The sequence below is a fragment of the Leuciscus leuciscus genome (assembly GCF_965113295.1).
Source record: "Leuciscus leuciscus genome assembly, chromosome: 2".
Taxonomy (NCBI): Eukaryota; Metazoa; Chordata; class Actinopteri; order Cypriniformes; family Leuciscidae; genus Leuciscus; species Leuciscus leuciscus.
Window position 1 is genome coordinate 60,217,109 of NC_138726.1, and position 13,159 is coordinate 60,230,267.

Below are 13,159 nucleotides of genomic sequence, written 5' to 3' on the forward strand. Positions count from 1 at the left end.
CCCATATTGCCTGTCTATTAAACGTATGTATGTAGTCGTTTAATAGCTGTCTAATTGATGACTGGTCTATTCTTGGGCTATGGTTAGACGTCTATTAGACGTATAAATATAGTCATTCAATAGCTGTCTGATTGTCTATTCTTGGGCTATGGTTAGATGTCTATTAGACGTATATATGTAGTCATTCAATAGCTGTCTATTCTTGGGCTATGTTTAGACGTCTATTAGATTTTCACTGACAGCCCAAAATTAGCCTTGTTTTAGCCTAGACGTCTGGGCTGTGTTTTGACGGCTATTAGACGTCTATTAGACACAAAATTGCTTGCTGGGTTCAATCTGTATTTGTATCCCTTACATCAGTAATTTTCTTTCAATTACACCCACGTTAAAAAAATAAATACTGGGTAATTAGTTAGTTTGAAAACACAATGATTTTTTTTTTTTTTTTTGCCACATGCATTAAGCAGGGAACGCAAATATTTATTTGGATAACTTTAAATAAAAAGAGACCGTAATATTGCATCCTAATGTTTTCAATGGCATTTGGATAAGGGTGTTATACGATCTTCCGAACAGCAGGAGGCGCTGTCTCGAAAAACGAGGGGTCTGAGAATGCGGGACTCTGGGTGCGGGACTGTAGATGCAGGCTCCGAGTCTGCAGCTTCATAATGTTGGTGAATCATACATCTGAAAAAAACGAGTAAGTAATTTAATTCATTTATTGTTCTAGTGCTGTTTGATGTATTAATTGTCAAGATAAATATAGTTTTGTTTTATATCTAACGTTAGATCAGATGTTTACGAGGATAATAGGTTAAAGGGATAGTTCGCCTAAAAATGATATTTAACCCATGATTTACTCACCCTCAAGCCGTTCGAGATGCATATGTCAATCTTTTTTCAGACGAACACATTTTCAGTTATTTTAGAAAATGTTTTAGATCTTTGAGTGGTTATAATGAAAACCTATGGGGTCCACCTCGTTGAAGTCCCAAAATGTGCATGCATCCTCCACAAAAGTAATCCATCCGGCTCCAGAGGGATAAACGAAGGCCTCCTGATGGTAATCCGTGCGGTTTTGTCGTAAAAATATACATATTTTAAACTTTATAAACGAAAATATCTGGCTTCCGTCCACGGTCGACGCGCGTTCACGGGAGAAGGATTTCGGCGTATGACGTAGGACGTATCGTAGGAAGCGTCGTGACGTAGAACGAACGCGCCAGCGCAGCCATAGAGCAGAGCAAAACAAAACTCCACTCAGGATTTCCGTGAAGAGTTATATAAAAGAGTATTTAAAAGAAAATGTCGGAGGATTTTGATATTAGAGTAGAGGATATTGAGTTTTTGGCCCAGTCCTATCTGTTTGAACCGGAGTACAGCGATGAAGAACTCAGGAATATGGAGGAGGCTGCATTAGCAGTGGCACAACTAACAGCCTCAAATAGACAGAGAGTCCGGGAGACATGGTGGTGCTCATGCAGGAGATGCGAGGCCATGCAAACAGAGGTCGAGAGTGTTTGCTGCCATGAATGGAATACTGGAATGCCACCTTTGGAAGCCATTGATGCCGCTATTGAGATGACCGAGTCCAATTGTGTTACAGAAGATGATGGCTTTCCGCCTTTGTTGAGCCAAAGTGTTCTTGAAGTTATCTTCCGTTTACCTCGCATAAACTGGAGACGTCGTCCAAGGCCTGAAGGAACCGGGGGCAGACTAACGGTGGAGTAAGTTTCGTTTTGTGTAAATAATATGTTATTACAGGTGCGGCTGATCTATGTTATTCACAAATTGCATTTATTTTACAGTCAATTTCGTCTGGTAGCATACCGAGTTGTGCTTGAATGGATGCTGAAAGGGGAAAAACTAGGAAGAGGAAACCGTAAAGTTCTTCCCTCCTGTGTTGTTCAAGCCATAAGGGAAAAATACCCATCCCAGTCTGGATCCTATGTGGGTTTCAGAGAAGCAGATGATGCCTTTGCCATGATTTAGTGTACAAGTCTGCTACCTACTACATTATTTTTCTTGAATAAATACATATATTTCATATATTTTGTTTTCTGTAATGTTTAATTCAACAACTACATTGATTCAACCACGTTTATTTTGTGTTTATCTGGTAAACAAAATTTGTAAAAAAAAAAAATGTAAATACAAATTTTTGTTTGTTCCTATATAATTAAGTTCCTAAATAATTAATATTACACATACTTTTTTCAAAAAAGAAATGTTACTGATTTTTAATTTCTAAACTGTGTTGCTATCATCACATCAATGCTTTTTCTTCAAGACAACAGTAATGTAACATGACATATAATTAACAAAACAATAAAATTTTAGATAAAAAAATAACTTTAAACTAAAAAAGATAATAAACAGTGCCCAATAATACTTTTATTAAATTCCCACTAAGGCACAAGAGTCCATGTAAAGCATTGTGTAGAGCCTTTACTTAGAAAATCTTGACTGGTGCTTTGAAATGGCATCTTCTTTGACAGGTTTTGGCTTTCGTGCTATATTTGCTGGTAATGTGGGAACAGTGAGTTGAGATGACTCGTCTGGAACAACAATGTTTGGGTTTCTACGGTACTCAAGAACTACATTAACCAGTTCATCTCTAAATGTTTGTGTGGTTGGTTCAAACAGTTTCTTAGCTACCCACTCCTTGGAGTGCTTGGGAAACACAACATTGTAGCGTTGTACTCCTAGAAAGAAACAAGACATACACGTTACTGTACTATATATTATTAGACTAATGTTAAACTACTGACCCATTGATTAAAAAAAAGCACTTTGCATTAAATTTCATAATTTGGAATTCACTATTGTTTTAAAATTTTGTTGTGGTAATGTTCTTTACTTACCATAGGTGGTTGTGGCCTGTTTGCGATGTACATTTTCATTATGATCCATAATTGCAAGCTGTGTGCGTGCAAACATGGAAGAGTAATGAAAGTGCAAGTTCTTCGGACAGTACTTCAGTAGCATGGAGTGGAAAACTTCAAGCTTGCCTGTAAAATAAGGAAACATAATTAGCCTGGTGTTCTAAATAATCACTTTCCACATATACACACAAGTTCATTTTGGTGTAACATACCTGTATGCTTAAACAGGGACATTTGCTGCAGGTCCTTCAGAATACCTTTGTCAAGAACTATTTTCTCCAGCGTATGGTATGCACGAGACTCTTTCATAATCCACCTCTTCCGTCTCTGTTGGTCAGGATTGAGGGCAGGATGGAGACATCTCTGTTCTAGCCCATCTTCGGTCCAACTATGTTCCCCAGAGATGTGATGAAGTATTGACTTCCATTTCCAGATTAAGTCCTACAAAACATAAGTTAAACATTTCATTATTTAATTTTAATTAAATCTACATCATCTTTGTAATGTTATATGGTGTACAAATTAAAACTTACTTCAGGGTCACCTCCACAACTAGAGCAGCAATACCACAAATGGTTGCAGATGCACTTGATCCAGGGCTGGAGATCTCTGTTGTCCTTGTATCTTGACAAGGACAATAATTTCTTTAGCAACCCTGAGAAAACATTATTGATACGGTAATTGCACAAAATATAATTGAATGTATATATAGAAAGTACCTTTTTAATTACTAAAAGTAATCCTTGAGTAAAGGTTCACATTCAAACTAATTTTGAAAAATAAAAACCGTGTTGTTCATTTGCAGAATTAAATTTTATCTGACACAATTTCTTACCCTTCACCACATGCCAAATGTCAAACTCATGGTGAATTAATGGATAATCCTCCCGCATGATCTTTCTTATGGATGGTGATCTGTCAGTGGTCAACACATCTACTTTGATGCCTGTCTCCAAAATTTGATTTAGGCCTCTTTTAAACCCAATAGGCTCCATGGCCGCTGAGCTAGATGCTTCTGTTACCTAAAAAAATTTAAGACACAACAAAGATATTCTTTTTATTAAGTAGAAACATGTTTCATCTTTCTTTTATAGTGTTTTCATTTAGGGTGTAATAAGTATAATATTCTGTAAGTTTGTACATTACTTTACAAAGTATATTACCATTTGTGGTGTTTACTAATTAAAACATTGCATAATTGTACACTGTATATATCAACATGTACACTCACCTGCACCAACTCAAAGTGTACAATTTTATCCGTTGTGTCATCCATAAGGCTGTATGTGTTATATTTTGCTGAAAAACCAGGGCTGTAGCAGGTAGGACATAAGATGAAACAATAAACTTTTTGTTTTTCATATTTATTTTAATTAGTGTAAGAAAGGTATCTCATTTACCTGTCTGATCTCCCATCCCCAGATAAATGCACCTCACTCTGTAATGCATTTTGATTCTGTAAATCGTTCAGAATCCCTGCTTGTTTTTCTTTGTAAGTAGCATCAACTGCAGGAATGAGGTATGAAGACTGCATTGAATAGAAAGCGGTTTTCTTTGGCACCTGTAAGTTCAGCAGTGCAGCCCAATCAGCAAAGTTGACATAAGTTGCACCACTGAATAGGACACTTGCAGAAACCAAAAGATTGTTTAAAGGCATTCCCCGAACATCTTCACATGAACTCCAACGGCCCTGATGTTTGTTCTCACATTCCCACAGCACTTCGATACGGCTCCCATTGGATTTTTTCTCGGTTCCAGTAATTGGTGCTCCACAATCCTGACATCTTCTAAACATCTTCATCACATTTGATTCGTTTACAATCCATTTTCTTTCCTTCCACTTCTCATTTTCTCTATCGTCCTCTGTAGTTGTAGTTGACGTTGATGATGTCGAGCTGGCAGGAACAAAACTTGTGTCCTTGTCTGATGGACACTGCATTGAAAGCATGCTGATATCGAGATCACAATCTTCAGATTGTGGTTCAGTCTGTGATGTCTGATCCTACGTGACAGATAGTAAATTGTAATTACAATCTTTAATTATAAAAATAGTGTGTAAAATCACGCATTATTATAATCTACACATAGATACATTTTTCAAGTAATTTTTAGAATTTTTTTAGATATTTAGACATCACAACTAACATAACTATCATAACTTGTAAAAAAAAAATTGCATGATCAAACACTTTTCTGAGTACTTACCGACTGATATAAACTTATGGGGGGTAAGGCAATGTATGTCCCAGATGTTGATGGACCTGTCCTTCTGTCAAATGATTCTGGACTTCTAAGCGTGAACTTGAGTCCAGCCATAATTCCTTGATTCTCTTCTTTGCTGCTATGTTTAACTGGAGTTGACTGTGGAACACCCTCTAGTGCTGATACATCCAGGACAACTTTCTCCTGATCCTTTTCTGTTGATGTGCAAAGCAGATTTGGCTGAGCATGTACAGCAGGATCCCTTGGTGTTTCCTAAAACAATTCATAATGCAATAGTACATGTTTACATACATGTAGAGGTTAAAGTGAAAGTAATTTAACTAAAAGTAGTTATGTAAACCACTGTTTGACAACATAATCCAAACAACACGACCACTGGGCAAAACATTGCATGACAAAACACATACGAGTACTTACTGACTGATAGATACGTATTGGGGGAAGGCAATGTATGTCCCAGATGTTGATGGACCTGTCCTTCTTGGAATTGATTCTGGACTTTTAAGCATCAATTTGAGTCCTGCCACAATTCCTTCATTCTCTTCTTTGCTGCTATGTTTGACTGGAGTTGACTGTGGAACACCTTCAAAAAATGCTGATGCACCCAGGACATCTGTCTCCTGATCCTTTTGTGTAACTGTGTAACAGAGACTTGACTGAGTAGTAACAACAGGATCCCCTTGTGTTTCCTACAACAATAGATCATACATGATTACATTTTAAAAGAAAAATTAAATATTTATACAACAGAAAAGTGTGTCCATGACATTTTAACATCATGTCTTATCTTAAAACGTTAAGTAAAACTTAACTATGTATTCGGTAAAATTAGGAAATAAAATATTTAATGTCCCTTAACTTATGATGTAATGTACAGACAGACGATTGTTATCGTGAAATAAGTCCCTAAAGTGTGATACAAGACTGTATGGACTTATATAACAACCTGCTGCATATACATTATCCCTTACATGTAGCATCACAATCAATACACAATACAATACACCCTACAGTACGGAGTACTCAATACATACCGGATTTTGCTGGAAAAGCAGCACAGGTACAGGCACGGCTGACGATTTCAGAAGTGGTTTTGTATTTCCCATCTTTGCCTCGTAATCGTCTGGGCTGAAATGTTCACTGCACATCCGATATCGCAAGAGTTTTTCCTTTGGTGTATTTATATCCCAACCAATAGCGAGCAGCCATAACTGCAATCGCTCTGAATCATGTACTGGGAATCTGTGAAATGCTACTGGTGCATCTTCCTTTGACGCCCGCGCGCGCAACCTTACAGTTTTACATATGCTTAAGCATCCAGGGTAGATGCAGGCCCGAACCATTTTAAGCCTAATAAAAAACTTAAGTATAGCTAAATCAAATAACTCTTCACGGAAATCCTGAGTGGAGTTTTGTTTTGCTCTGCTCTATGGCTGCGCTGGCGCGTTCGTTCTACGTCACGACGCTTCCTACGATACGTCCTACGTCATACGCCGAAATCCTTCTCCCGTGAACGCGCGTCGACCGTGGCCGGAAGCCAGATATTTTCGTTTATAAAGTTTAAAATATGTATATTTTTACGACAAAACCGCACGGATTACCATCAGGAGGCCTTCGTTTATCCCTCTGGAGCCGGATGGATTACTTTTGTGGAGGATGCATGCACATTTTGGGACTTCAACGAGGTGGACCCCATAGGTTTTCATTATAACCACTCAAAGATCTAAAACATTTTCTAAAATAACTGAAAATGTGTTCGTCTGAAAAAAGATTGACATATGCATCTCGAACGGCTTGAGGGTGAGTAAATCATGGGTTAAATATCATTTTTAGGCGAACTATCCCTTTAACGTTTGAATATCCATTCGGTCCCGGAGAGTGTTGAAGGCCTAATTACGGTCTCTTTTTAGATTAGAAATACTGCTGTGCTGTATCCAGTGCACTGTGATTTTGGCTAATGAAATTATATTGAGTTATACCGGTATTCTTGTGCTCAAATTTAGTCAGCCAATTCGTCTTTTTCAACGAGTGATTAGTTCATAGGAGTCGAATCATAGGAGTCGGACTGACGTTACGCTTTGGGCGCCATAGTTCTCTATACAGGCGACTCTTTCTGATTTGATTCACTAACCTCTCAAAAGAGTCATTTATTTGTGATTCGAAATACACTGACAGTGTACTAACTTACACCCGCGGAGACGTGTGGGCTACAATCTGAAATAAAAAATAAGATTTATTTGCTTTTAACACTCCTGTGGGGAACTCCGAAACGGAAAAGCGTTGTAACGTTAGATAGCCTACATAAGAGAAGCTGCGAAATAAGTGCAGCTTCTTAATTCATTGTCTTTGGCACGTCTTGTGTTCTTGAATGTAGCGTAATCTGCGTTAGCATTTTAGAGTTAAAGAAAAATTTAAAGTGTAGGCTATATATCACTGTGTAATGTTATTAAAATGCTAGTTCTTAACATTTTACTGCAGAGGGGATTACTATGATTATGATCGAACATCTGAATGCACTGTTTGGAATCTGACCCAACACTTTTTACAGATATTTTTGTAACACTACAATAAGGTTTCATTCGTTAATATAAGTTTAACTACATTAGTTAAGATGGACTAAGAATGCACAATACTTGAGCATTTATTAATCTTAGTTCATTTTCATTTTAACATTTGCTAATGCATTATTAAAATCAAAAGTTGTATTTGTTAATTTTTATTATAATTTTTTATTGTATTTTTATTAACTAATGTCAACAAAGACTGGAACAAATGTATTGTTCATTGGTAATGTTAGTTAACACATTACTAGCCTAATTTTAACAATTGAGACTTATTGTAAAGTGTTACCTATTTTAAACTGCTGTGTGAACTCTGGCAACAACATTTGTTAAACCTATGTGCTTAAACTAATGCTTAAGATTTAATATTGACCTCACAATATCTATTCCTTTATTTAAAAGATGCAGTTGAGAGAAACCCTCACAGCTAATGCTGCTGAGATGGAGATCGAGAGATCATGGACTGGCAGCAGATCGAGGGGCAGACACAAGATAAGTTTAAATCTATTTAAAAACACACACCTCTTTGACCTAGCATAAACATAACACACTCTCACATTTCTAAAATTCACATCTGTTAACGGATTGTTAAGCTGCATAAATTCGGTCAACCAGAACCGAATCTTTTTCCCATAACACTGAATGTGTTTGGTACATCGTAAGAAGAATGGCATCTACGCTAATGTTAGTCTCTCTGTCTCAGTCTTATCCCAATGTTACTGTAGTCAGCCGGACCAGATGATGGACCTGGACCCTCAGATGACCACAACAGCCCTGAATCCCAGACGAGAACATCACAACTAGACGAGACCTAGACACAAACACTGTGAAGACCCCTTTGACACAACAGTCCTCGGCACAGTCATCGGATCAGATCCACGAGAACCAGACCAGTCCTCCGCACAGACCCAATGGCCAGCTTTTACCTTGATGTAATCTTTTCCAATCTTCAAGCAAAAGGAGCTGAATAAAATACTCTGAATGATATCAGTCCACAATCTGACCTGTGAAGCGACCTGAATCCTAACACACACCATGTTCGTTGTTTAACCAGAAGTTTAACCCTGTAAAGCTGCTTTGAAACAGTCATTACTGTATATAGCGCTAGATATTTAATGGTGACTTGACATTTGCAAAAGGAATTTATTTAGTGTTAAAGAGAGTGAAAGATAGTTTGTGTGTGAAAGAGTGATGTTTTTATTTTAATCATATACAGTAAATATAATTTACTTGTTATTTTGTAGTTTAAATATTGTGTTGTAAATAAATGTTAATAGAGTGTATTTGTTCATTGTTAATACATGTTTATATTAAAGTGTATTAGTTAATTTTATAATAAAAACCCTTAATCTTTTTAAATGGTTGAATTTGTGTTTCACTGCCACTGTTTCACAGTTTCTGGGCCACATCTGGCCCGGGGACCCAGCCGACTCTCAGCCAGATCTGTCTTACAGTGCCTGGGCCAGACCTGGGCCATATCAATAAATAAGAGTCATTTTACAGGGTGTGGGCCACATCTGGGCCAGAGGAAGTTGTTTGAGTCCGTTTTCAGTGTGTTGGGCCATTTTTGGGCCGGGGACCCAGCCATAACGGCCAGAATTGAAGCAAGGATGAGGCCCAGAGGTGGGCCAGACAAATTTTGCTACCTGGGGTAAATCTGCATGAAAAAGGATTTAAACAACGACAGACTTTAGCGTGTAGCTCCTCCCCTTTCCCGTTATTTTCCGCCTCAAAAGAGGCTGGACTTAAACCACTGGTTATATTTAAACATTCCTTCACACTCCCGAGGCGTCAGAATGGAGTGGAAGGGAGCCGGTCCTGTTGTTCCTGATGTGTCCATTAGGGGGATACTGTTAAATAACATCATTATATCGACACTCAAAACTCACATTTATAACCATCCTGTCCATAGACTTTGACCAATTTTGTGTGTTTTGTTCATTTAAATATAAACGTTACAGTGTAGATCTGCACTACGGGTTACAATATCTATATTGTTGGATCAGATGACATAATGATATATGACCTGTAGAATAGTTTTATTCACCGGAGGTTATACAGGAGACTGAGTGAAATATGTTGTTGTGTATTTATATAAAGTTGCATTTAGATATTAACCATATTTAGCCCATTAGACATACAGTACCGTGTAATCATATATATGGATCCTCAATTAAATGTCTGCTGTACTATTCTCTATTGGTCATCATATACAGCTATAAAACAGTGTCCTACATAGCATTTTATGAAGACAAACACAATTTATTCCTTTTCTAAAATTACAAGGGCCATTCAGAAGAAAGACTATAATATTGTTGTTAAAAAAATAAAATAATAATTATTATTATTATTAACACCATTTATGAATTATGATGACTCCTGTAGATGACTCCCATATGGCTCTTCTTTAATAGTTTTTCTATCCTCCTTTCAAAGTGCTCCTGCTCACTGATAAAAAGATTAAACATTACATTTTTGTTTGTTTGTGTGTGTGTGTGTGTGTGTGTGTGTGTGTGTGTGTGTCGTGTGCTGCCCAGAATTGATGTCAGGTGAGTGTGGATTGCATCAATTTGCTCCTGATCTTCAAAGTACAACCGCACATGCATTTGTTGGTGGAACACTTTTGGAAAAAGTGTCAAGACACTTTGATTTCTTTTGGCCACTGATGATGGACTGTGCAGAGAAAAAAAAAAAAAAAAAATGACATAAAAGAGATGGGTGTTTATAAGTTTAGAGAGAGAGAGATTTTCATTTCCTTGAGTAGCTAAAGCAAACACACACCTTTATGAGATCCAAGTTAAAGAAAACTTGGTAACGACAGAGTGTGATAAAACACACATTAAGTCCACATAGCCTACATTTTAGTCCAGGTCAGTAAGCTATTTTGAGAAAAAAATTATATTAAAATATAAATTAGATAATTAGATCATCTCATTTATAAGAAACAACTCAAACCAGAATATTCAAACCATATGGGAAAAGTTTTTAATGTGGGTTTTATCATGTGTGGTGGTGGCGCAATGGATAAGACACATGCCTTTGGTGTGAGAGACCCGGGTTCGAATCCACTGTGAGACACCAATGTGTCCCTGAGCAAGACACTTAACCCCTAGTTGCTCCAGAGGCGTGCGACCTCTGACATATATAGCAATTGTAAGTCGCTTCGGATATAAGCGTCAGCTAAATGAATAAATGTAAATGTGTGACGTTGATAGTCTAATCAAAAAGTTTGTGTGTGCAGTTCAACTCTCTACTTAGAGAGATTTACGAGCGATATATATACATATATGCCCATTATAAATGTGTCTTTTTTTGTGTGTTCACACCATAGACTGTAAAAAAAAACTAGTAAGCAGATTTCCAATATCTGTAATGTTGCCCCAGAAACCATGTTTTAATGCAAGGAGTAAACAGGGTCCACCTCACGCAAGCTAAAGACAGGCAACAAAAGAAAACTAAAAAGAAAATGAATTTTGAAAGTGACTAGAGAAGACTAGGCTCTACTATTTTTACCCAGGGGCCGCAAGATGAAACAAAGAAGTAAAAGAAATTAGCATGGGGGTGCACCCAAACACTACGGGTGTTTTTCTCTTCTCCGTAAATAAATCTTGTAGCAGAGCGACTGCAGGCGTTTTTCGGTGGTGGAAATCGTCTCGGGTTACGTCTGTAACCCTTGTTCCCTGAGAAAGGGAACGAGAACTGCGTCGAATGACACTTTGGGGAAACGCCCCTCAGCGTAGCGCCTCTGAAGTATGAATGAAACTAAACCGATCCTGATTGGTGTTGCGTCATGACGTAATGTGTGACGGCATATGCGGAAGCTACAAAAGGACGCCGGCACACAACAGAGATAGCTTCTGTGATGAAGCAAGCGCTCCCAGGCAGGGGGAGGCGTGGCGAAGGGACGCAGTTCTCGTTCCCTTTCTCAGGGAACAAGGGTTACAGACGTAACCCGAGACGTTCCCTTTCGAGGGAACTCGAACTGCGTCGAATGACACTTTGGGGAACGAGTACCCACTATGCCACAACGAGCCCTGCCTGTCCTAGTGTGAAGCTGCGCACAGGCACACTTAGGACGAGAGCACAAGGGTGCCAGGTGTCGATGTAATGTCCAGGCTGTAAAATCTAATAAAAGTGTGAGGGGTGGCCCACCCTGCTGCATCGCAAACTTCTTGGATCGGGGCCCCTGAGAGGAGGGCTCTAGAGGACGCCATGCCTCTGGTAGAGTGAGCCCTCACGGCCAGAGGTGAAGGCAAATTGCGCACCTGGTAGGCCATAGATATAGCATGGACAATCCAGTTACTAATGGTCTGTTTAGAAGCAGGAAGCCCTTTCTTGGGCGACCCGAAACACACTAACAACTGGTCTGACTTCCGCCATGAGGAGGACCTCTGGATATATATTCTGAGCGCTCTGACAGGGCAGAGCAGGTGAAGTCTCTCCTCATCCGCCGACACGTGAGGTGGAGGATGAAAGGCCTGCAGAACCGTAGGCCGTGCCACATTAGATGGCACCTTGGGCAAATAGCCCGGCCTAGGATGTAGGATGGCCTTGATGTTGCCTGGAGCAAACTCCAGGCACCCGTTAGATATAGAGAGCGCCTGGAGATCTCCTACCCTCCTCAGAGAAGTAATGGCCAACAAAAAAACCACCTTAAGGGAAAGGTTCTTGGCCTCAGCCGACTCCAGTGGTTCGAAGGGGGCCTCAACCAACCCTTCGAGAACCACCGCCAGGTCCCAAGTGGGAACCCTAGTACGAGTCGCAGGTCTCATTCTCCAAGCCCCACGGAGGAAACGTACAACCAACTGCTGTCTCCCCAGAGGCCCATCACTCAGAGGAGCGTCGAAAGCCGAAATGGCAGCCACGTACACCTTGAGAGTGGACGGGGTAAGACCAGCCGAGAAGCGATCTTGGAGGAACACCAGCACTGAAGCCACTGGGCAGTTAACTGGGTCCACCTCACGCACTCTGCACCATAGGGCGAAAACATTCCATTTTAGGCCATACAATTTCCTCGTGGAGGGAGCTCTAGAGCTGAGTATGGTCTCCACTACTCCTACTGACAGGCCGGCCTCTCGGTACTGTACCCCCTCAGGGGCCAGACCCACAGTTTCCATAGTTCGGGCCGAGGGTGAAATATTGAGCCCTCTGCCTGAGTCAGCAGGTCCCTCCTGATGGGAAGCTCCCACGGAGGGCCGTCCAGGAGTAATATTATGTCCGAGAACCACACTCGGGCCGGCCACAACGGGGCTACCAACAATAGACTGTTCCTGTCGCGACGAACCCTCTCTAGAACTCCCGGGAGCACCACGTCTGTACCATGGCATCCAACCCCAGCGGGGCTGGATGCGTGAGGGAGAACCACAGTGGACAGTGAGTCGTCTCTCGAGACGCGAATAGATCCACTTCCACTGGGCCGAACCTCTGACATATTGACTCCACCACCTCGGGATGGAGTCTCCATTCCCCGGGCCTCAGCCCCTGCCTCGA

At 39.9% G+C, this 13,159-nt stretch overlaps 2 protein-coding genes across 2 annotated transcripts in view; both read right to left on the reverse strand.

Moving 5' to 3' along the window:
- Positions 1 to 13,159, reverse strand: part of LOC309492511 (uncharacterized protein) — a 147,553-nt gene that overhangs the window by 65,253 nt on the left and 69,141 nt on the right. The gene's annotated exons all lie outside the window — the stretch shown is intronic.
- Positions 2,428 to 5,944, reverse strand: LOC309493398 (uncharacterized protein). Its single transcript, XM_082162524.1, has 9 exons — positions 5,526 to 5,944; positions 5,091 to 5,360; positions 4,286 to 4,887; positions 4,117 to 4,198; positions 3,721 to 3,907; positions 3,419 to 3,540; positions 3,098 to 3,326; positions 2,865 to 3,011; positions 2,428 to 2,705 (listed from the first exon to the last, which is right to left on the reverse strand). The coding sequence occupies exons 2-9, from the start codon at positions 5,199 to 5,201 to the stop codon at positions 2,449 to 2,451; spliced, it is 1,737 nt and encodes a 578-aa protein (XP_082018650.1). The 5' UTR covers positions 5,202 to 5,360; positions 5,526 to 5,944; the 3' UTR covers positions 2,428 to 2,448.

Coding starts and splice junctions, on each gene's coding strand:
- LOC309493398 (XM_082162524.1), bottom strand. CDS start 5,201: ATGGCTGGACTCAAGTTCACGCTTAGAAGTCCAGAATCATTTGACAGA. Junction 3,327..3,418: donor GTTGTGGAGGTGACCCTGAA/GTAAGTTTTAAT, acceptor TATGTTTTGTAG/GACTTAATCTGGAAATGGAA. Junction 2,706..2,864: donor ACAGGCCACAACCACCTATG/GTAAGTAAAGAA, acceptor GTTTCTTTCTAG/GAGTACAACGCTACAATGTT.